Below are 27,283 nucleotides of genomic sequence, written 5' to 3'. Positions count from 1 at the left end.
CAAAGGAACAGCAGCAACTGTGCCTTTTTCACTTGTCTTGGGGGCAACTTAATATCTTTTTTAATTTCCGACCCAGCTCAGTCTAACCTAATTAACACAGCATTGTGCTTCTGCTCCATCTTAAAACAGCATTTTTTGGGCTTTTTTAATGTCCAGCTGGAAAAGAGAACTCTGTGGAACCAAAAAGCACGTATAGAAAAAGAAGAGCTGGTTTTTACACGCTAATTTTCTCTACCTTTTAAGGAGACTCAAACCGGCTTAAAATCACATTCCCTTCCTCTCCCCACAACAGGCACCTTGTGAGGCTGAGATGGGGCTGAGAGAGTTCTGAGAGAACTGTGACTAGCCCAAGGTCATCCATAAGGCTTCATGCGGAGGAGAACTGGGTTCAGTTCCCCAGACAAAGAGTCCGCTGCTCATGTGGAGGAGCAGGGAATCAAACCTAGTTCTCCAGATTAGAGTCCACCATTCTTAACCACTACACCACACTGGCATACAACCTTGTGGTATGTTATCTGGGGCTAAGGCTTTAAGGATATCACTCTCTCATTTCACTAGAAGATTTGATCAAAGAAATTTAATTTGATGCTCTCTCTCAAATGATTAACAGTTCAATTTCAATACCTACCGAAGCAACCATAAAAGGACTGGAGATACTAGGCACATGCATGTTAGACAGGGCATTTGCCATTTCATTCCTTTATTATAGACCAGAACCTAAATGGCTTCAAAATTTAACCATGCTATTAAATTCTCAGCCAAAAGCTCAGGAAACATGAGAGACAGCAGATAACAGATTAAGGAGGGTAGAGAGCAAGACAATGATATTTTGGCCTCTCCACCAATGCAATACATCGAACTCACCAAGAAGATACTGGTCGTCAATGCTGAATGCGGTAGAGTCCTGGGGATATTCCACCCAGAGGGGTCTGTAGGAGAAAACAGAGAGGGGATTGATAACAGGGAGACAGAAGAGGAAACACAATTCCCTACACAGTGAGTTGGTTCACACGTAACGTCGAACCATGCTTGGCAGTGGCTGAACGAGCCCCGCCCTTATGTAGTTACTGACTCCTGCTTTGGCCAAAACTGCCTTGAGCCTTTTGCAAAAAGTGCTGTTAGGAAAACTGATCCACAGGATCCAATGTGGATTCTGCTGGTACATCCAAACCGGTGATTGTGGCTTGTATTTCCCTTGCAAGCCAGGATTGAAAAGCACCGGTTCAAAGTTGGCTTGGAAAATCCTGAATCCGAAAGGAAGCGCGAGCTACAGTTTGCCAGCTTGTGCCAAACGAGGGCTTCTGACAACACGCAAGAGGGCAGAGGGCACAGGAGAGCACCAGATCATTCCTGTGGTGCCACCTTGCATTTTGTGCGAAGTGTTTCAGAGGCTCAGTTCAAACATCACACCAACCCGTAGTGGGGAAATTAAATTTAATATGGTGTCTGAATAGAACTATGAATCAGAAACCACGGTTGGGCAGGATGTCTGAATTGAAAACTATAAGCTATGACTGTGGACCACATGGTGGCCAATCAGGTGCCTCTAGGAAGCCCACCAACAAGACAACTGATGCAGCTTCCTGCCTGTGTTTCACAGCACCTCATGTAACAGGCATGCTCCTCTGATCCTGGAGAGAATAGGGATGCATTGTGACTAGTAGCCATGGATACCCCTCTCCTCCATGAACATGTCCACTCCCCTCTTAAAGCCTTCCAAGTTGGCAGCCATCACCACACCCTGGGGCAGGGAGTTCCACAATTTAACTATATGTTGTGTGAAGAAATACTTCCTTTTATCTGTTTTGAATCTCTCACCCTCCAGCTTCAGCAGATGACCCCGCAATCTGGTATTATGAGGGAGAAAAGCTTCCTCAAAACTGGCTCCCTTGCCCACATAGTCCTGCCGCACCCCACCCATGAGAATTTTAAGGTTAAGTGCAGAAATTTGATATCTGATGAATTTCAGATTTCATAAGCGGAAAAATAAGTTTCTAGCCCTTGTGGAAACAAACAAAAATTCTCAATTTTTTCACAAAGTGCTCCATTTCTCCATCCTACACTTACTTGACAGTTGGGTTACTGAAACTATTTTGTACCTTTCTGTGGAGAGTCCAGTTTGCTCACCTCATGACAGGCTGGCCCGTACGATAACTGTGGTAGAAGACAGTGTACCAGAAGGGCAGCAGGGCATAGCGCTCACGGATGGCGTCCCGGATCAGTGCTTTGTTCTCCTCGCCGAACAGCCAGGGCTCCCGGCGGACGGTGTCCACATGGGCATGCGCCCGGAAGAAGGGCTGATAAGCTCCCACTTGGTACCAGCGCACCAGCAGCTCTGGCTCTGGGTTTTTGAAGAAGCCACCCACGTCGGCTGGAAGTGGGTTGAGAGAAGAAGAAGAGTTGGTTTTTATATGCTGACTTTCTCTATCACTTAAGCCAGTGTGGTGTGGTGGTTAAGAGCGGTGGTTTGGAGCGGTGGAGTCTGATCTGGAGAACCGGGTTTGATTCCCCACTCTGCCACATGCCTGGCGGAGGCTAATCTGGTGAACTGGATTTGTTTCCCCGCTCCTACACACAAAGCCAGCTGGGTGACCTTAGGCGAGTCACACTCTCTCAGCCCCACCTACCTCACAAGGTCTCTGTTGTGGGGAGGGGAAGGTGATTGTAAGCCGGTTTGAATCTGCCTTAAGTGGTAGAGAAAGTCGGCATATAAAAACCAACTCTTCTTCTTCTTAAGGAAGAATCAAACCGGCTTACAATCACCTTCCCTTCCCCTCCCCACAACAGACACTCTGTGAGGTTGGCGGGGCTAAGAGAATGTGATTCGCCAAAGGTCATTCAGCTGGCTTTGTGTGTAGGAGTGGAGAAATAAATACAGTTCACTAGATCAGCCTCCACCGCTCATGTGGAGGAGTGGGGAATCAAACCCGGTTCTCCAGATCAGAGTCCACCACTCTACACTACCACACTTAACCACTTCATGAGAAGGCAGGGTGGCAACTGCTTCTAATACTCCTTTTGCAGTTCCTTTACTAGACTCACACCCACAAGCACGGGAGGCCTAACCTGTTTGGAGCAGGCTGTTCCCCAGCAGCGCTTACCTCCACAGAAAGAGATGCCCACAAGACTCATGCTTAGACACATGGGAATGGAGATCCTCAAATGATCCCACTCAGCTGCGTTGTCCCCTGTCCAAGCGGCTCCTGCAGAGAAGGAACAGGAAGATGGTGAGGTGGTGAAGGAACAGTGTGCAGACAGCCATTTTATACCTTACTGCTAACACAGAGCACGTGAACCTGCCTTACACAGTCAAGCTAGAGGGTCTGTTTTTGCCCAGGGCTCTCTCTTTTGACTGGCAGTAGTCCCGGGTAGAGAACGGTCTTCTCCAGCACCTGGGATGCTTGAACTGGAGCTGCTGATGACTGAAGCAGAATGAAAAAGTACTACAGAGCACCACACTTTATAATCGTAATTGGATAGGATATGTGACCTATTAAAGATGCAGAACCACAGAAAACCATAGAACCATAGAGTTGGAAGGGGCCATCCAGGCCAACCTCCTGCTCAATGCAGGATCAGCCTAGAGCATCCCTGACAAGTGTTCGTTTCAGCCGCTGCTTGAAGACTGCCATGTGTATTACTTGTTTCAGTTATGTAGGAGATCTGTAGCTTGAAAATCCAATATATGGTATCGCATCCTGCATTCTCCTGACAAAGATCAATTTCAAAACAGGACAATATACGGTATGGACAGTAGCGATGGACTGTTTTTGAATATGCATCTAGCACACAGTTTCAGAGGACAGCTTTGCTGGTCTGCAGTAGAAGAGCTAGATTTGAGTCCAGCGGCACCTTTTTTTTTTGGTGCTGTCAAGTCACAGCTGACTTATAGCGACCCCGTAGGGTTTTCAAGGCAAGAGATGTTCAGAGGTGGCTTGCCATTGCCAGCCTCCATGTCACGACCCGTGGTGTTCCTTGGAGGTCTCCCACGCATATACTAACCAGGACCAACCCTGCTTAGCTTCTGGGATCTAATGAGATCAGGCTAGTCTCGGGCTAACCAGGTCAGGACCTTAGAGACCAACAAGATTTTGGGGGTATGAGCTTTCAAGTCAAAACTCTGACAAAGGGAGTCAAAGTCTAATGAAGGGAGGTTTGACTCTTGAAAGCTCGTATCTCCAAAATCTTGTGGACTTCTAAGGTACCCCTAGACTCAAATCTAGCTCTGTCTAAGTCCATGTGAATGTAATTTTGTTCCACTAATAATCATTTCCTTAAGAATCACTGCTTTTAAGAACATACGTTAATAGAGAAATATCTAGTCCATTGTGATTACACAGTGCGGTACTTTGTCGTACCCCCCCCCCATTTAGTTCTATACTCTGTGCTCCTCTTTGGCACCGTTTTTGGTACATTTGGAACATGACTCAGGGGACTGAGGCTGGCAGGAAACCCACCACGGAGCTATAGCCCTCCCCTCTCCTCCTGCTGAAAAATCTCCTTGTTCTCTCGCACGCTGACGGGCAACCTGGCCAACTGACCGAAACGCTGTGAGCCGGCAAAGAAAGCGCGAGTCAACACGAAAGGCCGCTCCACACCGCCTGACCGCTGCACCTGCCCGAGCGCCGTTGCCATTTGCTGATGGAGGAAGAGAGAAAAGAGATCTTAGCTAAGGAGAGAGTCAAGAGTGAGCATCAGCAGCCCCCTTCTTTGTACTTCTCCTGTTCCTTCCTTCTCCCTGAATAGAGTTTGTACACAGGGCTGGGTCTCTGTTGACATTTCAGAGGATGATGGGTACCCAAGGTTGGGTGAGATAAATAAAATATATAGATTTGATGCCCTCCCCTCGGTTGTTCTCCTAGGTAGATTTGTAAATCAACCTAGAGAGCTGAGAAAATGTTTATGTACAGCGGGAGAGGAAGAATCCCTGGCATTTTATTACACTGTGAATTTTACCTGGAATTTAGAAGAACTATAATCGACCCCTGGTTACAACAATTTGGCCTTTTAGATCAATCTATAACCAATGAGAGTTCAATCATTCAATTTCTGCTCGAGGATAAAAATCCCGCTATATCTTACGATGTAGCTAAATTTTGCTGGAAGGCCATTACTAAAAGGAACGCTCAAAATAAAAAGGGTTACACTTTTTGCAATGCACCAGATGATGAGTGATGGGTAAAGCATGGTATAATGTATTTTTTCTCTTTTTTCTTTTGTATTTTAATATGCTGACAAATGTATTTTAACTTGCCCATTTTAGGATATTTTATTCAACTTTCTATCACCAGTTATCGGTGTGTTTGTATGTATACATACATATATATATATATATACACACACACACACGCACCTGTACTGTTTTCTAATTTTACGCTGGCTATTGGCCGTAACAAATCAACAAACAAAATATAATTTATTTTAAACTCTATCTCAAGAAAAAAATTATTTAAAAAACGTTAAAACAGCACAATGGCATTTCCCAAGGTTGATATTAGGAAATGCCATTGTGCTGTTTTTGTGTTTTTAAATAATTTTTATCTTGATATAGCTCTTTAAATAAATTATATTTTCATTATTTATATATTGTATTTATTCCACCCAACCTTGGGTACCCAGCTTCTGTTTTCTAGGTTGGGTTTCGTTCCCCTCTTTTTTACTTCTGTCATCTCAGAGGATCGCAGAAAAAAAGTACAGCGTGTGAGGTCCATGGATCAGCTTCCTGAGAAGATCAGCTTGCATTATTATTTTTTCTAAATAAACATGTTTCTAGTCCTCAAGGCATGCTTGGATGGGTGCAAGCTGTGCCTGTGGAAATCTCAGAAACTAAAAGAATCAGCAACTAGTTATTTCCAGAAGTCAAGGGATGGGATTTCAATGCCTGGCAGAGTTTTTTTCCTCTAAAAGGGGTCGGGGTGGCAAAAGAAACCTCCCTCTCCCACCCACCCTCTTCGACTCATGCAAACAACCCTGTGAGGCAGCCCAGATTGAGTGCATCGGTCTGGTCCAAAGTTACCTAGTTAACTTTGAGGCCAAGCTGGGAATGGAACCACAGAATCCCGCCCCAGGCCTAGCTGGTTACATTGCCCTTCCTTTTTAACTTCTCCCTGTGATTAACAGTAAACTGTATAAAGTTATGCATGTTTCAGAAGGAAGAAGAAGAGTTGGTTTTTATATGCTGACTTTCTCTACCACTTAAGGAGGAATCAAACCGGCTTAAAATCACCTTCCCTTCCCCTCCCCACAACAGACTCCCTGTGAGGTAGGTGAGGCTGAGAGAGCTGTGACTAGCCCAAGGTCACCCAGCTGGCTTCATGTGTAAGAGTGGGGAAACCAACCCGGTTCACCAGATTAGCCTCCGCCGCTCATGTGGAGGAGTGAGGAATCAAACCCAGTTCTCCAGATCAGAGTCCACTGCTCCAAACCACTGCTCTTAACAACTACACCACCCAGGCTCTGGACAAACAATAAAGAGAAGTTACAGGCATCATGTACAATTTTAGAAAAACAGTTGGATTGTACCAATATCCTGCCCACAAGAGTCTCCCATCCAGACCAAGCCTTCCACCTGCTTAAGTCCGACAACGCTGCAGCTTCAAACCTTACTAGTTTATTTGGAGACAGGATTTGGGGCCCCAGAACCCCAAATTCCTGGGCACAGAGGAAAGACAGACTCACCACGTAGAATCCGTACAGGTTGTGGACATCGCGGTGCTCCCAGCCCCCTTTGTGTACCGCATCCTTGTGCATGGTCACCTCCGGGCCGTTGAAAACGGAGGGCTCGTTCATATCGTTCCAGGTGTAGAGGTTCTCCATGGAGCCCTGGAGTGAAGGAAGCAAGGCCCTCGCATGAGTAGAGCCTATGGGGGGGAGCGCGAGGGTCACCCCACAGCCCAAAAGAAGGTCCCCCCTCCCCAAGGGGACCAGCCATCGCCCTACCTCATACTGGTCGTAGGCAAACATGCTGGACCACCAGGCCCGCATCTCGGGGTTGGTGAAGTCAGGGTACCCTGCAGAGCCTGGGGAGGGGGAGAGAGAAGGAAAGGGAAGCACAGATTAGGGATGTGGGCTGACACTTCCATGAAACCTTGGGCTTAACTCCTTAGGCCCCGCTGCCGATGGGTTTCTGCACTAGCTCATACCCAGGTCTGTCCTCTCTCAAGTCTCAGGCTAGAGAGGAGGCTCCTTGGGGCAGAGACCTTTGGCTTATCTTACCCCATGAATTGCCATGTACACCAAGGATCCTGAACAGTTATTATCAGTTAGGAGTCACTACACGTGGTCCTGTGCATCTCTCTCCTCCTTCTCTTGCTTCTCTGTTGTAGCTTGGGAGCAGCCAGCCAGTATGGTCTAGCGGTTATCATGTCAGACTGGAATGGCGAGGGGAACCTGGATCTCCCCAGGCCAACACCCTAACCACTAAGCCACGCCAGCTCTAAAAAGTTGCCTTGGAGATGTGCAGTGATGGAAAGGACAGGCATTTTGGGAGGAACTGAAACATTCAAATCTTTGGACTGGCTCTTGCAGATCTGTTTCTCTAATGCAGTGGTTCCCAAAGTGGACAGTACCACCCCCTGGGGGGGGGATTACCTAGGGGGGCACTAAGAGGCAAGGGGGCAGCAGGGGGGTGCTAGAGGTGGGCCCCTTCCACTGTGTTGTTCACTAATTTACAATAGATCATGGCATCATGATGGCAAATTGGGTGGAAACTATGAGAATTTTCCCCCAGACTTTGAAGAGCTGGTACCACTGGATCAAGTTCATCAGTTTTGTTGAATACATTTCAAGTAAAAAGTTTTAATTTGTTTTGAATAGATGTGCAATTAATTGGTACTGATTTTGAAATTTTATTGTTATTATCTTCTTTAGTGTGTTATGCAAGCCTCTATTTTGAATAATGCTCTTTATAGAATAGGGTAGGGGGCGTTGGGGTTGAGTTTGTGGAACCAAGGGGGCGGTGGCCCGAAAAGTTTGGGAACCACTGCTCTAATGGGACACCTAGATGAGCCCACTGCGCGGAAGGAAAGTGCCGTTAACTGGACCAGATCTACAGAATCCAGCCCATTGCCATTTCGCAGGACCTTGGGTCGGGCTACACACACATGGGATGGCTTTTCTAAACAGAGTAATTCCCTGCCCTTTAACGATGTCCAAAGTTTGCTGCCTCTCATTCCCCAGGGTGCTGTGGCTGAGTGGCAGACAACTTGCTTGGCATGCAGAAGAGCCCACGTCCAGTACCCGCTATCTCTGGTTAAAGGTTCTTAGGTAGGAGTTGTTGGGGAAGACTGCTAATGGTCAAAGCAGTCCATTCTGAGCTAGGAGGACCAATGGCCTAAGGTGACTTCGTATATTTACGGCAAGGTCAGCCCCAGTCATCAAACCCAACAACCACAGAAGTTCCCAAATCCCGGCCTAACACAGCTGCTTTCCCTCACCTGGCCAGCACCAGCCTTCGTAGTCGCTCCCGTCCTTGGTTTTGACGTAAAAGTCGCGAGAGCGGATCTCATTGTGGACGCGGTAGCCACTGTCCACTTTGATGTGAGGGTCCACGATGCTCACCATCTGGGTCAAGGAAGGAAGCACAAAATGTGCGGGGTTAGGGGACAGAGAGGTAATGTGGAGGCACACCCCTTTCCCCTAAGACCAGACTGAGCAAATTAGCTATGTCTACCTCTGACTTCTTACTTTGTCCAATTCATTCTGGTTCTAATAACCAAGCAGGAAGAGCTATAGGTTATGCAGAGCACAAAAACCCTGGCCTCCAACCACAGCCAACGCCCCCCCTCCTTTCTGAGATTTTAGCAGAAGTTGCCTTCACGGCTACTTATTTAAAACATTTATTAGCCACCTTTCCAACTTACGGGAGTTGAAGGCAGCTTACAATGTAAACAAGAAAGTTTGCGCTGCCAAGCATATCTGCACCTATGTCAGTGTGTAGTAACTTGGGTTTATCTTGCCTGCGTCTGAGCTCTGCCTGGAAAAACACAGATGGAAGTTCACGCCATGGATTGTGCTTCATACTCGGTTCTTTCTGTGCAGGGATTATCATAACCCAGTTTATACTCTGCCAGCTCTGTGGTCTGAAGGTCATCGAAGAAGCTCCTAGAGCCCAGAATAAGCCAGCGTGGTGCTGTGGGTAGAGCGTCAGACTAGAATCTGGGAGAACCAGGTTCAAATCCCTGCTCTGCCATAGAAGCTTGCTGGGTGAGCTTGGTCCAGTCAGCCTAACCTTCCTCACAGGGTTGTTGTGAGGGTAAAATGGAGGCGAGGGGAATGATGTGAGCGACTTTGAGTCCCCGTATGAAAGGAACGAAGGGTATAAATGAAGTAACATAACTATTTACACAAATCGCTCAATGGTAGAACACTTGATTTGCAAGCAGACGGTGCCAGTTCTGAATTAGCAAGACTAAGAAATACCTTTCTCCGTTCAAGTCTTTGGATACCCGTTGCCTGGAAGAGGCAGTACTGGAGGAGACAGGCAGGTTCATGTGTTATTGGGGAAGGGCTATAAGCTCAGCAGCACAGCATATGCTTTTCGCATATACATCTCCAGCATTTCTGCCTAAGACACATACATATTTCAGGTTGAGTATCCCTTATCTGGACTGATCCGAAAGCCAAACCTTTTGAGCTGGCATATTACAGGCCCTCAGCGGTGCCATTGATGGTTCAATGTACTCAAATTAAAAATATTGTTTACAATTACAGTTAGGCTATGTGTATAAAGCATATATAAAACATAAATGAATTTTGTGTTTAGACTCGGCTGCCCATCCCCAAGCAATCTCATTATGTATATGCAAAAATTCCAAAATATTCCAAAATACAGAAAGACCCAAAATACAGACCACTTCTGGTCCCAAGCACTCTGGATAAAGGATACTCAACCTGTATATATGAAGCTTTATTATATGGGGAAGAAGAAGAAGAGTTGGTTTTTATATGCCGACTTTCTCTACCACTTAAGGGAGATTCTAACTGGCTTACAATCACCTTTCCCTCCCCTCCCCACATCCGACACCCTGTGAGGTAGGGGGGACTGAGAGAGCTCAAAGAGAGCCGTGACTAGCCCAAGGTCACCCAGCTGGCTTCACGTGTAGGAGTGGGGAATCAAACCCAGTTCTCCACATTAGAGTCCATCGCTCCAAACCACCGCTCTTAACCACTACACCACGCTGGGAGGGGCTGTGGCTCAGTGGTAGAGGTACCTGCTTTATTTGCATATTGGCTCAGGTTCAATCCCAGCATCTCCAGTAAGAAAGGATCAAGTAACAGGCAATGAGAAATACCTCTTTCCGGAGGCCCTGGAGAGCTGCTGCCCATCGAGACAGACAACAATGACCTTGATAGGCCAAGAGTCTGGCTCAGCAGAAGGCAGCCTCATGCGTTCATAAAGACTCATTAGCTCAGCATTTGTCCGCTCAGTGTCTGGTAGCGGCTCTTCAGCAGGGAAGGGCCTTTCTTAAAATCGGCTATCTAAGATGCTCAAACTGCAGGTGTCGGGAATTGAACCGGGGACCCTCTGCACACAAAAGCAGATACTCTACCATTGAGATATCTCTCTTCCCCCTGGAAAGCAACACCAATCAGAGTTGGTATCACTAGAACAGACAGAACGGTGATCTGAAAGATGATGGCGTGTATTGAAAAAGGATCTTAGGAGGTGGGAAAAGACCGTTCTCTGCCCAGGATTCTGGGAAGCTCCTGTCAGTCAGAGGTAACCACACCCATTCTAAATGGGCAGACCCAGCACAGAGCAGCTTCATATATTCCTACCTTGCGCCTCTTGGCTGCCAGCCGCTGAAGCATTTCCCGGGGATGGGGGAACTTGTTTGGATCCCACGTGAAGTAGCGCTTCCCGTCAGCATGCTCAATGTCCAGCCAGATGACATCGTAGGGGATGTCGTGCTCGTCGAAGCCGCTGTCCACGGCGTTCACATCATCTTCATCGTTGTAGTTCCAGCGGCTTTGGTGATAAGCCAGGGCAAAGAGCGGAGGGAGGGCCTGGGTGCCTGAGCAAGCGGAGATCAGATCGGACTTCAGACAGTATCCACCTCACCTGCTCTGGGCTTAGCACATTCCAAAATTCTGCACCGCAACAGCTAATTTGCGTGCATTTTCTGGATCCACACAAGCTACTTTTCTGCAGCTGCTCATGAGGAGGGTAACGAGATGGGTCATAAGAACATAAGAAAAGCCCTGCTGGATCAGACCAAGGCCCATCAAGTCCAGCAGTCTGTTCACACAGTGGCCAACCAGATGCCTCCAGGAAGCCCCCAATCAAGGCAACTGCAGCAGCATTCTCTTGCCTGTGTTCCACAGCACCTAATATAATAGGCATGCTCCTCTGATTCTGGAGAGAACAGGTATGCATCATTATTAGTGTCCATTTTGACTAGTAGCCATGGCTAGCCCTCTCCTCCATGAACAAGTCCATTCCCATCTTAAAATGCTCAAAATGGAAACTAGTCATGTAAAAGTTGTGTAATTCTCCTGTAATGACTACATTACACAACTTTAAGGTTACACAACTTTGACAAAGGTTGACAATGAGGAAATTGAAACTGTTGAAGACTTTCTATTTCTTGGTTCCAGCATCAACCAAAAGGGAGACTGCAGCCAAGAAATCAGAAGGAGATTGAGACGGGGAAGGGCAGCCATGAAGGAGCTAGAAAAGATTCTGAAGTATAAGAACGTGTCACTGCCAACCAAGATCAGGTTTATTCATGCCATCATATTCCCTATTACTACGTATGGGTGTGAGAGCTGGACAATGAAGAAAGCTAATAAGAAGGAAGTAGATTCTTTTGAAATGTGGTGTTGGAGGAGAGTGTTACGGATACCCTGGACCGCCAAAAAAACAAATCAGTGGGTTTTAGATCAAATCAAGCCGGAACTGACCCTAGAAGCTAAAATGACTAAACTGAGGCTGTTGTACTTTGGACATATGAGAAGACAAGAGTCACCGGAAAAGACAATCATGCTAGGAAAAGTTGAAGGCAGCAGGAAAAGAAGAAGACCCAACAAGAGATGGATTGACTCTATAAAGGAAACCACGGCCCTCAATTTGCAAGATCTGAGCAAGACTGTTAAGGATAGGACACTATGGAGGACATTGATACATAGGGTCGCCATGAGTCGGAAACGACTTGATGGCACTTGACACACACACACACACACACACACACACACACACACGTATTTTAACTCTGTTTTTAAAATTGTTTTAATGATGTGTGCTTTTGGGGGGTTGATTCTAATGGTTTGAAAATGTGGTTTGGTCTGAGCATGTATGTTTGAAATTGTCAGCCAGCTTGGGAACTCTTATGAGGGCAGAAAGGCAGGGTATTAATTTTGGAAATAAACATTAGACCCTTTAAAATCAAACATACATAAAATAATTCAATAAAAACACACACATACACAACACCAAAACCAGGAAGAGACAACAACAGTAATTGGGGGCAGAAAGGTAGAACTGTTTAAAAAAATAATAGCAATGTGATACTGTATTTAAAGTTTAAACTAATACAGTAACTGGTATAAAATGGAATTTATGTTTTTGTTTAGTAATAATCTTTAACATTGATAGAAAATATCCTAGTAGTAAATATAGCAGGGATTCTTATAATGCTTCAGGTGATTGTTTTACCTTGCTTATGTTTATGATTTTTTTACTCTCTTCCCCCCAATATCCCTTTTTAAATTTTCTTATACTACATTTAAAAAATCAATAAAAAATATTTTTTAAAATACATAAAATAATTCAATAAAAACACATAAATACACAACACCAAAACCAGGGAGAGACAACAACAGTAATTGGGGGCACGCCAAATAAAACATTTTAATTGTAGCGTGCCCAACAGGCTGGTGATGAAGCACACACACCTTGGGTTCTAAACTTGGGGCTGGCAGCAGCAGAATTAAGGCAAATAAGCAGGTGTCACAAACACGCTCATTGCTCATTCTCCCAGAAGCAGAGTAACGTAAACCTCCTCTCCGCCGCACTCACCTGTGAGGGACGCATACTGCCTGAAAATATCCTTGGGGGATGGCCCCAGCAAGAGGAATGCGTCAATGATTCCGCTCTCCGACATCCAGCGGACGTCCGTCTGAGGGGTCTCGCCTCCGCCTTGCATGTAGTCCAGCATCTTTCCAAACAGCGTCTGCAAAAGCACAGGAGTTCCATAGATAAGCTTCATTAGTTCAGGGAGCACATCGGTGATATCATCACACAGAATTTGGGTTTGATCTGTAGCTCAGTCTCTTGCCCATTACAGGGTGAATACGAAGCAATTAATTGCCCCCACAAGTTTTACACCAAGAAATCCAGTAAAAACACACACACCCATCTCAATGGGCTGCCCTCCGCTACGGCTTTCTTTCACTTGTTAACATGGGAACATGTGATGCCCCTGAAGGAAAAAGGTGAAATGTGAATGAACCGTAGTGTAGCCATGTCAGTGAAGGCCAAGAAAAGAATTGAGGGGAACGTCTGACCTAGTGCTGATCCAGCACTGTTATCTGTGCTTTCGGCAGAAGCCTCCAGAAGTCTGCATTCCTCACCTCATACAGCAAAATAACCTTTAACATGTATAGCAGTCAGCAATTCTCCTTATGCTAGTAGAGTGAGATATCGCAGCAGTATTCCTAAAGGTATGTTGAGAAGGAAATACAGATTGCTTTTCTACTGGTTACAATGTTGTGCGATATTGAGTTGTCATTGTGCAATTCGTGTAACCTGATGTCAGTCTGGATTCCGGTGGGCTCTGATCTGGTGAACCGGGTTGGTTTCCCCACTCCTACACATGAAGCCAGCTGGGTGATCTTGGGCCAGCCACACTCCCTTAGCCCCACCTACCTCACAGGGTGCCTGTTATGGGGAGGGGAAGGGAAGGTGATTGTAAGCCGCTTTGATTTTTCCGTAAGTGGGAGAGAAACTCAGCGTATAAAAACCAACTATTCTTCTTCTTCTTCCTCTATACATGCTGATGCTTTTCCCTGTAAAGTTGTCAGCAGCTTGAACTCTTAGGAGCAGATGCTTCCCTTGATCACAATCAATCAATAAAGAAAAGGAGTTTCTACTCCAGTGGCCAGCAGTGATTTGGACCCCTTCTCTGAACTCGGCTAGCAATTTGTAATTTCCCCATCGCCCCTTCTTCCCAAGGTGTTCCAGAGACACCCACTAGACCACGTCCCCGACCGCCCATGACTGCACAGAGGAAAGGGAGGGCGCACGTCCCTCCTCTGTACATGCCAAGATTCTCACCCAGCTCCGCCGTAACAACATCCCATCCCGCACCAATACCTTGCCAGCTGTGTTGGAGGTGACGTCCACCCAGGTCTCCGCAGCATTCAGCCAAAAGATCCCCAGGGTGCGCTGGGCATTGTGGGCCAGGAGGACAGGAACCGAGCCGTAGAGGGCCATGGGATTAAAGAGCTCATACTGGAAGACGTCCAAGTTGTAGAGGCGGTAGGGGTCTCCTCCCCTGCCAAGGTTTTGCAAGTTAGGAACGCCAGGAGGAAGAAGTCCTTTTTACCAGCAGCACTTCCACACCACCCATCCCTTAACTCAGGGGTCCCGTGGTGCCCGCCAACACCATTCCTGGTGCCCCGTCTAGGTTTTTTAAAAAGTAGGTGGAGCCATGTGGGGGCCTTACCTAGCAGGGCTGCTAATGGGCCACTGGAAATCTGATTGAAGTGCAGATTAAAATTAAGTTATTTTGACGACAGCTGCCAGCACAGTGTTAGTCTTATTCTCTCTTTTCCAGTGTATTTTAAAAAAATTACCCCTCATCTCCCCTGCACTTGGGCTTCCTTTGTGTTTGTGGCCCCACCTCCTGAGGTAGCCATTTTGTGGTTGGCGCCACCTCCTGCAACAGCCATTTTGTCAGGGCGCCCACAGGCGGAAAAAGGTTTGTAACCCAGGCTTATGTCATGACTCTTCAACACGGACTCAAGGCAGCCAACAAAACGCCAAACCAGGGAACCAAAATGAAAGCCAAACAACTAATCCAGAAAGAAAGCCCGGATTAACAGACTCTTTTCAGCCTCAACTAACGTCCACTGCATAATGTACCAGACACAGCCACCTCGACCGAAAGCCCTCTTAAGAAAAGGGGAGGAGGGTTTTTACAGGCTTTCGTAAAAATAGTCAGAAATGGTGTGCTTCCAGGGTAAGCCGATTCATAAAAATTCGTTTATGGACTTAGAAGGCCTTGGAGAGTGAAGAAGGGGCTCATGTAACACCCTCTGAAGGCAACTGGGATGGCACCAAAGGAATCTAATCAAAGATGGGAGTTCATACTGGGAGAAATTATCCTTCTAGCTATAATTGAGGCGAGGGCAAGGAGAAGATACACGTGCATCCAACACCACAAGTTCAACTGAAAGAGAGTCCAAACTGCAGGCACCCCCCTTGCTTACTCAGTCGTCGGTAGCCGGAGGTTTTCTGCATGTTCCGGGATGCCGTACACATTCTCCACACCTGGGAGTGAGAAGTCTAGCCCCACTGATGTTGGTCCTGGGTGGAAAGAGAAGAAACAGAAAAATCAGATATGGGAATGGGAAAACGGTTCAACACGACGCACCAAGCCCCTGTTCTTAAACCACTGCTGGCAATACCTATCTCCAGTGCAGACCCCCGCCAAGCACCCATCTCTCCCTCCATTGCCCGCTGAAGCCAGCTATGCCGAAAGCTGGACCTCCCGTTATACTGATGGACTCTGAACTTGTTTGCATCGCATTTTCACTAAGCAGCATATCATAATAGGAGTATTCCATGACTGAGTTTTTCAAACCGATGAAAAACTATCAAGGTTGCCTGCTGCTTTTTAACAATGAGTTTTGGTTTATTAAATTTTAAATCCACATACTTTAGACAACCTATGTCTTTCCTTCAGGGTCTCAGTAAGGCATTTGTCTAGATGCTTTGAAAATTTGCTCAATGGACATCCGATTCCTCCAAGGGTCTTACCATGAACCTTGCTATCTGTGTGGGTCTTGAATGTTTCTTCCCATGATCCCGGTTCCTCCTCAGCCTCATCTGCCTCTTTGAAAGCCTCCTCAGACTTCAAGGACAAAAAGTACCAAGTCAGAGAAAACTGTATCTATGTCACAGGGCCCACAGTTCGAATCACAGCTGAGCCCTTTACTCACTGGGGGAACAAGTGAAGCTGCCTTGTGCCGACTAAGACCATTGGTCCATCTATCTCGGCATTCTCTGGTAGCAGCTCATTAGGGTGTCAGACTGAGAAAGGCTTTCCCCAGCACTGGCTGCCAGAGATCCTTTGGCTGGAAAGGGCTGTGGCTCAGTGGTAGAGCATCTGCTTGGCATGCAGAAGGTCCCAGGTTCAATCCCCGGAATCTCCAGTTAAAGGACTAGGCAAGTAGGTGATGCGAAACACCTTTACCTGAGACCCTGGAGAGCTGCTGCTGGTCTGAGTAGACAATACTGACTTTGATGGACCAAGGGTTTGGTTCAGTATAAGGCAGCTTCCTGTGTTCACATGTTCAAGATGCGGGGGTTGAACCGGTGCTGGGAAAGACCTTTCTCTGCTCATAATTGCCGGAGAGCTGCTGCCAATCTGAGCAGACAATACTGAACTGGACAGACCAACACCGAGACTGAGGAAAAGGCTACTCTCCAGGCCTCAACTGCTTTCTATGGCCTGACCTTACATGGACTTGGGAAAACTGTAACCAACTTGTTTCACACAATGTTACCCCTCCATATCCTTTGCAACAGCCCTTTAAAACAGGCTGGTAATACCCACGTATTACAGATACTAAACTGAAGCTGAGTCACAGTGGCTTGCCCAAGACCATCCACCTAATCTGTAGTTGAGGCATGATTTGAACCAGGGGACCTCCCAACCGCCATCACAGATCATTTTCTCAGCCACTATGCTTCACTTTATATGAGCCCTGTGGCGCAGAGTAGTCAGCTGCAGTACTGCAGTCAAAAGCTCTGCTCATGACCTGAGTTCGATCCCGACAGAAGTCGGTTTCAGGTAGCCGGCTCAAGGTTGACTCAACCTTCCATCCTTCCGAGGTCAGTCAAATGAGTACCCAGCTTGCTGGGGGTAAAGGGAAGATGACTGGGGAAGGCATTGGCTGGCAAACCACCCCGTAAAACAAAGTCTGCCTAGTAAACGTCGGATGTGACGTCACCCCATGGGTCAGGAAAGGCCCGGTGCTTGCACAGGGGACCTTTACCTTTTTTTAATGCTTCACTTAACCGGCTTTGAACCCTTGAAAAACAAGTGCCGTACAAATACCGAGGCCTCCCATGCATAATTGCATCCCTAGATGGGAACAGCGGGTCAGGCCCCTTAGCTCGCCTTCATTTGCCCCCTTTGCTCACTGGCTGCAGGGGCGCCGTCACCCTCACCTTCTCACTCTCGGCGGATTCCTGCTCCGTTGGCAAAGAGGATTCCGAGGCCTCAGCGACCCCTTCCCCTTCGGACGCTGGCTCCTTCGTCACCTCTCTGGAAGAAAAGGAGGGAGAAAAGGAAGACTCAGCCCCGGATCCCCCCCTGCCCCATTCACACACAAGAAAAGGGAACGTAGGCCTTCTCCCTCACCCACCCACCCCAACCAACAGCAGGACCCATTAGTCACTACAAGCGGCACACACCAGCTCACAGCCCAGCCAGTTAGCAGAGCGAGGGGAAGGGGAGGGGCAGCTGTGGGGCAAATGAACAGCACAAGGGCTGGCTGTGGCGTTCCCCAATTGTGCGCATGTGTGTGTGAGGGGGGAAAGCTTCTGGGGGGAAATTGATCTTTTAATCTGGAAATGCCACTGCGGCTTCATCATGAAGAAAGTGAATGCCCACACAAAACGGCCGCCACAGCTTCTTGGGCCCCAAGAAGAAAGGGGAGGGGAGTCCCTGCTGGGCCTCTGGGAACAGAAAGGAAACCCTGACCAGGCGTTCCCTCACCTGAGAGGTAGGTGCACACCTTCTTGATGCCTCTGGATGGAAACCTTTTTAAAAAAGCTTCCTATATAGGCTCACCACGGGAACCATTGCTGAATCAAATGACTGTGGAGGAACCCACTGCTCATCTGCCACAGAATCCATGTGGTGTTCCAAAGGATTCTGGGAGCAAGAGCTGAGTTCATGCTGGGAGCCTAATGCCAGCCACCTGGGCCTCAGGGGATATCCAGTTTCTCAGAAGAGGTATTCCCTCCCCGTGAGGGAAAGAAGAGGGAAAAAGCCTCTTCTGATCAGGCCTGCACTTTTTAAATCTGCTGCCTGATCAATCAAGGGCACCGTTTTAATCCAACAACCATTAAAAAGAAATTATATTGAGATCCTAGATGCGATTAACAATTTTCTTTTCACAGCTAGGATCATACAGTGAGTTGAAAGGAAGAAGCTGAAATGTGTGAATGACCTGAAAGGCATTTTATGAAGAGAGGGGACTTTCTATGTTGATCTGAAATATCAATTCTTTCTTATAACCACCATGTAAACATCAATGTGTCTGATAAGGCCTTTTCATTAAAGCACAATGAACTCAATAAATATTAGGCTTAGACATTAACTTCATCATCATGAATGAATTTGGGCTCAGCATACTAAAGCAATCTGTACTTGTGTCCTGCATTTGATTAAAAAATGGAAACAAATTAAAATTCTATTTTTTTCATATCTTGAATCTAACTGCAGGTCAGCTTCGCTAGCAGCAGCATTTTCGCTGGGTAAAGATCCTTGTGCGTTCAGCGAATGCTCCTTGCTCCAGTTTACTGACTCCATGTTGCAGCCCCCCCTCCCCCAGTAAGAAACCATCTTCTCCTCTTATGGTCCTCAGAAGATAATCTGGAAACTATGGGGCTTTGAGCATCCAACACTGGCAGAGAGGGAATCTCAGTGGTGCCTGTCACTCTGCTACAACCTGTCAGGGTTCTGCGTATGTCAAATAAAACCACAGGAAAGCAAATTCCCAGTTGACAGAAATTTACATCTGCCATTGGTGCCTGCCTCTTTGAAAGAGCTCAAGAATTCCCCTGGTTGAATTATGTAGCATCAAATTTGCTGGCTGTGTGTCGTTCGTTCTGCTTCTGTTGCTTGCAGCAAGGTATCACAAAGGGCAACAAAGCTCTTCTGAGCCCCACTTGTGGCTTCAGAGACGTCACCATGAACTACACAGCATAATTTTAAAGCTTCTGTTGTAAGGGCTAGAAATGTGCAACTGCAACACATTCTCAAGATGGTGAATTCTGCTGCTTTCCTGGTGGAAAATCCACAGAGCCCTGGCCATAATTAAGATAACTGGAGAAAGCAGATGTGCTGCATGGTTTAACAGGGAATTGGAAGGATGCCAGCTCTCCTCTAGCCCTAGGGTTGCGTGACAGAGAAAGTGGAAACCGTAGCCAGCAGCCCACCAGTTTGAGTATTTCCCGCAAGAGGGTGAAAAGATAGCTCGTGCCCGCTGCCCTCCTGCATGGGGCATGCCATTCCCACACAGCCCCCACCACCAAGCTGAGATCCACCGGGCCTCAAAAGCGCATGGTTGAGAAATAATCTATTCCACCTTCTCAATACCCACTTGCTTTGGGTGTAACCATAAAGCTGGACTAGAAAACCCCAACATTTTAAACCTGGAAATGCACCAGGCGATCAAGATGCCCAATAAGTCTTTGTCTGTTACATGTGCAGGGTTTGGTTCTGGTTCTCAATGCCTTCTGAAGGATCAGTTCATGCATCACGTCAAACCATAGCTTGAATGCAGCTTAACTGTGGCTTGGTGCGACTCGTCCAAATCAAGAAGCCAGCCTTTACTGCTGGCGAGCAGAGTCCAGAAACCATATGCTAACTGTATTAACAAACCACAGTCGTGGACACGGTTCTGCCTCCACAGGCTGCAGCTTTGCAGAAATAGGGAAAGCTGAGCTTAGGGCAAACAAGCAGCTCAAAACCAGGGTTTGCCTGGTCTACATCTGGAAGCTCAAACCATGGTTTAGGCTCCAAATTGTGACTCAAATTAAGCAAATCAACCAGGGGTATCCTTGGGCATGTATGGTTCAACTCCCTCCTCCAGTATGGCTAGTTAATGCAGTACTTCAATGTAAGACATAGACTTTCCTTATTGTAGCCAAATGGGTGAACTATTGTTTGGGTGCTTCACACAAATCAAGATTCCAGCATCAAAACCCTGCCTGGTTTGCAAGTGGAATGGCCAATTGTGATAATTTATTATCTGACTATGAGCAAGGGGGTGGCATGTCAGCTCAAGAATTCCCCAGGTTTAATTAGGTAGCATCAAACCATGGTTTAAACCAGCTCCATGAATAATGCAAACCATTATTGCCAGAAATGAGCCATTGTTAAGAACCTTAAGATTACTACATCCTGTGTGGCCTCAATCACAAGGCCTTCCTACACATTATATGCCAATAGACATTGTTGTGTCCCTGAGAGTAAATGCTCTGTGGAACTGGAGCCAATCCTGGTTCTCTTGACTGTATAGTACACTTTTCTTATTCGCATTCACACATTCTTGGTGAATACTTTAAAATCGCAGAAACACACTTATATGCTCAACAAGAAAAATGCAATGAGTTGAATCCTGTAGATCGTATCCTCTAACAGCAGAGCCCTTCCATCATGCAAGACACACCTCTTACATTGGGGAAAGGCACCACTGTTCAAGGATTGGATCCAATCCACAGGATTCAATCCACTTTGTTGAACGGCCCACAGTCAAGCAATTACTGAATACCCTCCACCACAGAGACACAGATCAAGTGGACAAATGGACACAATCCAGCCCGTGCTACGTGCCATCTTTTCAACCCAGAAGAGTTCATTAACTGTTCTTGATATCAGCGTGATGCACAGAATTCTTCCCTGTGGCTGGATCATGGCCAAACTTTTTTTTTTTTATACAAACACTGTTTTCACTTGGCTGCTCCCCAGAGCGCCTCTGCTTGCATTGTTGGGCCTCAAGGAATTATTTCCCCCATTAGCCTACATAGATAGACCCACAAAGATTGGGTCGATCTAGGAGACATAAGATTTCAAGATCACCTCCCCCCCAGGGATCCGGAAGGCAGCAAAACAAAAACAAAGGATAACCCTGGAGCGCCTAAATCCGGACACAGGGCGAGAAAGTAAACCTCCCAAGCTATTTGAGTAGGTAGGGAAGGATGGAATCGCTGTCTAGGCACAAGGGAAAGGGAGGGGGGAAGGATTCAGAAACAGTAGCAGAAGCTGCAGATTTACCTAGAGAAAAGGTTCTTGATCCTATCCCACATGCTAACGACCGTGCTACTAACTTTATCCGAGAAACTGGGGGGGTGAGCGGGTGGGGGAGGCACAAACCAACAAAAACAGAAAACAACAACGAGAGTCAGTGTGCGGAATCGTAGAGACGCTGAGAACCCGCCAGCCCTGTTCCTGCCCGGCACCATGTGAACTGGGGGGGGGGGGGAAATAGGGCAGAAGGATGGCAGGATAAGCAGACCAACCCACCCCCACTCCTCTGTGGATAGCCTGCTGCTTTCCTAAAGCTCTCACCCCTGGAAAACAAAGCCCAACCCAATGTCCAAAGGTAAAAAGCTTAAAGGGGACTGTTGGCCGGTCCAATTGCTTGCTCTTACCTAAATTCAGACTTGATACTATGATGCCGCTTGTTGGTGGGAGAGGACTCCCCCAAAGGCTTTGTTAAAGTTACCCCCTGCTTCGAGGCCTCATTGATATTCCCATGGGCAAGGACTTTTCAGCACTGCCCCTTTGCATGGGACAAAGAAGCTAAGTGCTTCACTGAGAGTAGCGCTCTCAGCAGAACTCTGCTGGAGAAAAAGGGGACTGCCCCCCTTCCCAAACCCTGGTGATCCTTACATAAAATACCCTCCCTTCTGGAACAGCAAGGCTGGCCTCCATGGGGACAGTAAGCGGAACATAAGAAAGGTCATGCTGGATCAGACCAAGGTCCGTCAAGTCCAGCAGCCTGTTCACACAATGGCCAACCAGCTGCCTTTAGGAAGCCCACAAACAAGACGACTGCAGCTGCATTGTCCTGCCTGTGTTCCACAGCACCTGATATAATAGGCATGCTCCTCTGATCCTGGAGAGAATAGGTATGCATCATGACTAGCACCCATTTTTACTAGTAGCCATGAATACCCCTCTCCTCCATGAACAATGTCCACTCCCCTCTTAAAACCTTCCAAGTTGGCAGCCATCACCACTTCCTGGGGCAGGGAGTTCCACAATTTAACTGTGCGGATTACAGAGGCTCGGTCAGCCATCTTCTCCAGAAGGCTAAAAGCCATGAATGCTAACCCAAATGTCTTAAGACTGCCCCACGCTAGCAGGCAGGCTCCCCTCCAACTTAACGAGGGAAGGTGGACAACCACCAGTGGCCTCTCCCCCCCCACCCTAAGAGTGTCTCAAGTTCAGCCTGGAGGAAGATGGGTAACTAGCTGTGACCATGAAGAGCCGCCCCATCCCGAAGCACGCTGCCCGGGTACTCACGATTCCTTCTTTAGGCGCAGGTGCTCAAAGACCAGCAGCCCCCGGGAGTTGACGCTCAGCACCAGCTCCCGCCCCTCCAGCAGGTCCATGCGGAACGGTTTGGCCGTCAGGATGAGCTTGTGGCTCCCTTCACCCAGGGACAGCTCCACGCTGTTGTCGTCCCGGCCCATGACCGATAACCTTGGGAGCGGGAGAAAAGAACGGCCAGGGCTGGGATGAGCGAACAGAAGCTCCAGCAGTAGGGGAGAGAACAAAGAGACTGGTGGCCCCTTAAAGACGGGCGTCAGATTTATTATTCATACAGCATAAGCCAGTAAAACACATGCGTTGTTTATACAAAAGGTACAAAGTTATAGCAGTTCAGCCAAAAACATTCCTAATTAAAATTTCCAAATAATTCATAACAGACTAAAATGGACCAAATTATGATTTAACCTAATTGCAATGCCCCAACATTAGGGGTCGAACTTTATACGCTATCGCACAAAATTTGGCTACCTGTTTTGCCATCTGGGCATTCTCTTCCCAGAGGAGACTCTTAATTCTCCATCTGAGCTGACTGTGATTTGGCTTACGTGGGAGTCGACCTCTTTTGTTACGAGGGTCGGATATGAAACAAATGTCACTTGGCCGGGCCGAGTCATGTGTACCATAAATATTCATGCCAGGTATTGGAGATGTAAACTTTATAGAAGACCCAGGCGAAGCCCATTCATTACTTTTTGACTTTCTTGTTTATTTAAAATGCAAACATGCTTAAAGAAGTAACATTCTTACAGTAGTTTCTTTTATTTAACAGTCTTTGATAATTGACACCTTGGGACTGGGGGTGGCTGCCTCAGCTGGCAAGCCCGCACTAGGCTCACCAGCACAGATCAGTGTGTATGGCTGCCTTGGTTGGCTTATGGAACTCTTAAGGGGCCGGCCCATGGGCTGTATATTTGACACCCATGGACTATTAGACTTACTGCAGAAGAAACTTCTTCCACCAAGAGGACCAGGGTCCACCATCACCCAAGTCTTCAACTTCAACCTTTCTTAGAAGAGCGGCCTTCCAAACACCCCCCCTCTCTCTCCTGTCAATCCATCATTAAAGCAAATGAAGTCTACCTGCTGGGTCTGATCCTAGGGGCCGTGGCTCAGAGGCAGAGCAACTACTTTGCATGCAGAAGCCCCAGGTTCAAGCAGTGGCACCTCCAGTTAAAAAGCCCTCAACCTGAAACCTGCTGCCAGTCAAAGTAGACAAAACCAACTGCGACAGACCAAAAAGTCTGATGCTGCGTAAGATAGCTCCGCGTGCCTGCAGGCAAGACAATCTCCTGCCTTTCCTCTCCCGTTACAGAAGGAGCCGTTGAAAACTGAACCAACAATTCCCCCCATCACAATACGGTTTACCCTGACAGGCAGAAGTTCTCCAGAACTGCAGGCAGACATCTCCAGCTCCGCCAGCAGAGGTTCTAAAGACTGAGCCAGAGATCTTCTGTATGCAGATCAAACACTTTGCACACAGGGCTAAGACGAGACCAGAGTAGCACACACAACTGATCTCCCAGCACCCCCAAACAGCTGCTGCTTGTAAAATACAGATGGAGGAAGCAACGTACCGTGAGTCTCTACAGTGTTCAGCAATATCCGCCCGGCATCGGTTATCCCTCTCTACAGCAGTGCTCAATCTGCGATATACCCACATGTGATTGCTTGGCTCTGCACCACAGGGCAATGTTTTCTCCCCTCCCCACATGCTGAGCCACTTAGCACAGAAAAAAGGCAAACAAGGGTGTGCTGGATCCCCTCAATAGGCCAACCCCTCAATTGCAAAGAGGCAGGCAGCAGCCACAGGATCATGGAATTGGAAGGGGCCATGGAGGCCATCTAGTTCAACCTCCTGCTCAATGCAGGATCAGCCTAAAGCATCCTTGACAAGTGTTCGTCCAGCTGCTGCTTAAAGACCGCCAGTGAGGGGGAGCTCACCTCCTCCCTAGGCAGCCAATTCTACTGCTGAATTACTCTTATTGTTAAAAAAAAAAATCTTACTATCCAGCTGGCCTTAATTTATATCCATTGTGAGATTTATCTCTGCTGCCACCAGGAACCGCTCTCTGCCCTCCTCTAACTGACAGCCTTTCAAATACTTAAAGAGAGCAGTCGTGTCCCCACTCATCTTTCCATCATACCTACATTCAGGTGGAGGTAGAATCTCCACTCCTTAAGAAGTATTTCCCACTACAGTTCAGTTTGCACTGAAGTGCTGATTAGCTGAAGACTGGTGCCCAAAACAGCTGGGGGAAAAACCAGACTAAAAATCCCATCAACCAAATGCAGCAGCTGTCTCGCAATTCTTTCTTCTACCCCCTCCCCCGCAATTCAATGAGTGAGCCCTGTTGCATGGGCATACCTGGTAGTGGGTGGGTCCCCAACTAACACATCCGGTACCTCGTAGCGGGGTTTGAGGGGGTTCAACTCGTTGATCCGGATACGGGTCATGTTCCCTTTCAAGCCATAGATTTCAAGCAGGAGAGGCACCTAGAGAGGGAGAACAAGGCAAATCTTCTTCTGCCAAGGGCTCAGGGTTCAGTTTTAACCTTCAACACGTCCCCCAGTGTGGTGTAGTGGTTAAGAGCAGAGTCTGACCTGGAGAACCAGGTTTGATTCCTCACTCCTCCACATGAGCAGCAGAGGCTAATCTGGTGAACTGGATTTGTTTCCCCACTCCTACACATGAAGCCAGCTGGGTGACCTTAGGCAAGTCACTCTCTCAGCCCCACCTACCTCACAGGGTGTCTGTTGTGGGGAGGGGAAGGTAAGGTGATTCTAAGCCAGTCTGACTCTCCCTTAAGTGGCAGAGAAAGTCGGCATATAAAAAATCAACTCTTCTTCTCCCCCCCCCACCATATTGTCAGATTTTGAGAAATTATTATTGGAAACGATTGGTTATAATAGCTTTCCACACAATGGTCCAGCAAAGTGCTCAGACCTAGTTCACAAGAGCAGCAGGAAGAGGTGGTAAATGTGTGAAGTTGGGGAAATTGCATGGTTTGAATGTGTGTGTGTGTGTGTGTGTGTGTGTGTATGTGTGTGGGGGGGTGGGATACCATGCACCAAGAAAATTAGCACATCAGAAAGAAGGCTTCATTTGAACCCTTCACCTAGACATCTACTTTTCTCTCTGGGGGTGTTTCATACAAGGTAGCCTTCTACCATATTAGTTTGAAGCGATACGCTCCAGACCCAGAATTTACCACCTGGCCCACAGATTGTCTGAGCAAAGTCTAAGATTTTCTGAAGTACACAGCTCTCAACATATTTATAATTACATAATTTATCTCACCTATCTTCCACAGAGCTCAAGGCGGAGGAGTAGGGACACTCTCTCGTTTTATCTGCGCAACAACCCTCTGCGGTAGGCTGCATGTGTGCACGTGTGACTTGTTCATCTCCCCCCTTCAGCTCTGCCCTTCGGTTTACCTTGTTGGCTTCATTGACAAGCTGTATCTTCATGGAATCCTGGCTGAGCTGCAACGAACCCAGCAAGGCCCTGTAAGGCGAGTGTCCGGCCTTCACATTTCTCTGGCGCCTGAAAAGGCAAATAAAGGTTAGGCACACAGACACAAAAAAAGAAGCAGCACCATCCTCCCTGCCTCAGGAGAGCAGCAGCTTGTTTGTCTTCATACCATTGGCCACCGGGGGAAAGTTTCGGGCTCAGTTCATGCCAAAGAATGGCTCTCTTTCATCGCCTCCTTACGCCTGAGTTAAAAAACTGAAGGCAGCCCCAAGTGGGTCCATTAGAATAGAAGACATCCAAAAGTAGCTACACAGTACCTTTAATTAGGACCAGCTACACCATCAAAGATTAGTGGACAAGTTTTTGAGTTCCACAGGTATTGCATACTTAATTAGCTTAGCCTGTAAAAAGTGGTTTCAAACTACACCCAGAAATGCCGAGACAGAAAAGCAAGCAACAGCGAGGCTCTGCCTTGGAGAACGTAAAAGCTAGCAGTAACTTGGTTCTCCTCTAGCATTAACTGGAACCTATAAGCCCCTTGTAAGACAGGGAGCAGTAGTAAAGAAACACATGGTAGCCTTATATTAACTAAAAAAAGAGGCTTCCTTAGGAATTAGGAACCTTGCTCTGGAAATGAACTGGTCCTTCCGCCGCTTCTTCCTCCTCAGCTGACAGCCCCCCCCCCACTTACTTGCAAAAGGAGCTCTGGTCACAGGTCTTGAAGTTGCTTCTGTCCACGGCGCAAGCCACCCCCAACAAAAGCGCTAAGCAAGCAACAGCCACCATCATGGAGCTGGTGGGAAAGAGGACAAAGAAATAAGTCCCTTTATTAAAAATGCACCTACTTCATTTATACCCGGCCTTTCTCCCCAGCGGGGACCCAAAGCACAACAACCCTGTGAGGTAGGCTAGGCTAAGACCAAGTGGCCCAAGATCACCCAGCAAGTTCCCATGGGCAAAGCGGGGATTCGAACCTGGTTCTCCCAGCTCCTGGTCTGACACTCTAACCACTACACCACACTGACTCTCCATATGAAGGAAGCGCTTCTTTACACAATGCATTGCTAGTTTATGGGATTCATTGTCACAGGAAGCGGCAACGGGGCGCACCATCTGAAGGGGCTCTTAAGAAAGGATGGGGCAAGGACATGGAGAAGTCTACTGACAGCTAACAGCTGTGGCTCCTCCCATGTGCAAAGGTAGGATACCTTAGAGCACCAGTTGCTGGCAGGAAAGGAGAGCCACCACCTTTCGCAGAACGCTTCTGGCATCTGGCGGGACTCTGCCAGGT

At 47.5% G+C, this 27,283-nt stretch overlaps 1 protein-coding gene across 1 annotated transcript in view; it reads right to left on the bottom strand.

The window, feature by feature from the left end:
* GANAB (glucosidase II alpha subunit) overlaps positions 1–26,780 on the bottom strand; it is a 33,405-nt gene extending 6,625 nt beyond the window's left edge. The window contains exons 1-17 of the mRNA XM_056852414.1: positions 26,684–26,780; positions 25,956–26,064; positions 24,886–25,013; positions 22,491–22,670; positions 17,399–17,495; positions 15,983–16,076; positions 15,433–15,529; positions 14,315–14,495; positions 13,019–13,172; positions 10,780–11,015; positions 8,436–8,562; positions 6,940–7,019; positions 6,679–6,822; positions 4,542–4,638; positions 3,102–3,203; positions 2,128–2,371; positions 865–929 (exon numbers count right to left, since the gene is read on the bottom strand). Coding sequence (XP_056708392.1) covers positions 865–929; positions 2,128–2,371; positions 3,102–3,203; positions 4,542–4,638; positions 6,679–6,822; positions 6,940–7,019; positions 8,436–8,562; positions 10,780–11,015; positions 13,019–13,172; positions 14,315–14,495; positions 15,433–15,529; positions 15,983–16,076; positions 17,399–17,495; positions 22,491–22,670; positions 24,886–25,013; positions 25,956–26,064; positions 26,684–26,778 — 2,230 coding nt within the window. The 5' untranslated portion in view covers positions 26,779–26,780. The remainder of the gene's footprint in view (positions 1–864; positions 930–2,127; positions 2,372–3,101; positions 3,204–4,541; positions 4,639–6,678; positions 6,823–6,939; positions 7,020–8,435; positions 8,563–10,779; positions 11,016–13,018; positions 13,173–14,314; positions 14,496–15,432; positions 15,530–15,982; positions 16,077–17,398; positions 17,496–22,490; positions 22,671–24,885; positions 25,014–25,955; positions 26,065–26,683) is intronic.
* Between the last annotated feature and the right edge of the window lie 503 nt (positions 26,781–27,283).

The sequence above is a fragment of the Euleptes europaea genome, chromosome 7 (assembly GCF_029931775.1).
Source record: "Euleptes europaea isolate rEulEur1 chromosome 7, rEulEur1.hap1, whole genome shotgun sequence".
Lineage (NCBI taxonomy): Eukaryota > Metazoa > Chordata > Lepidosauria > Squamata > Sphaerodactylidae > Euleptes > Euleptes europaea.
The sequence above is the reverse complement of the archived record's forward strand: the minus strand, read 5'-3'. Positions and strand labels throughout refer to the sequence as shown.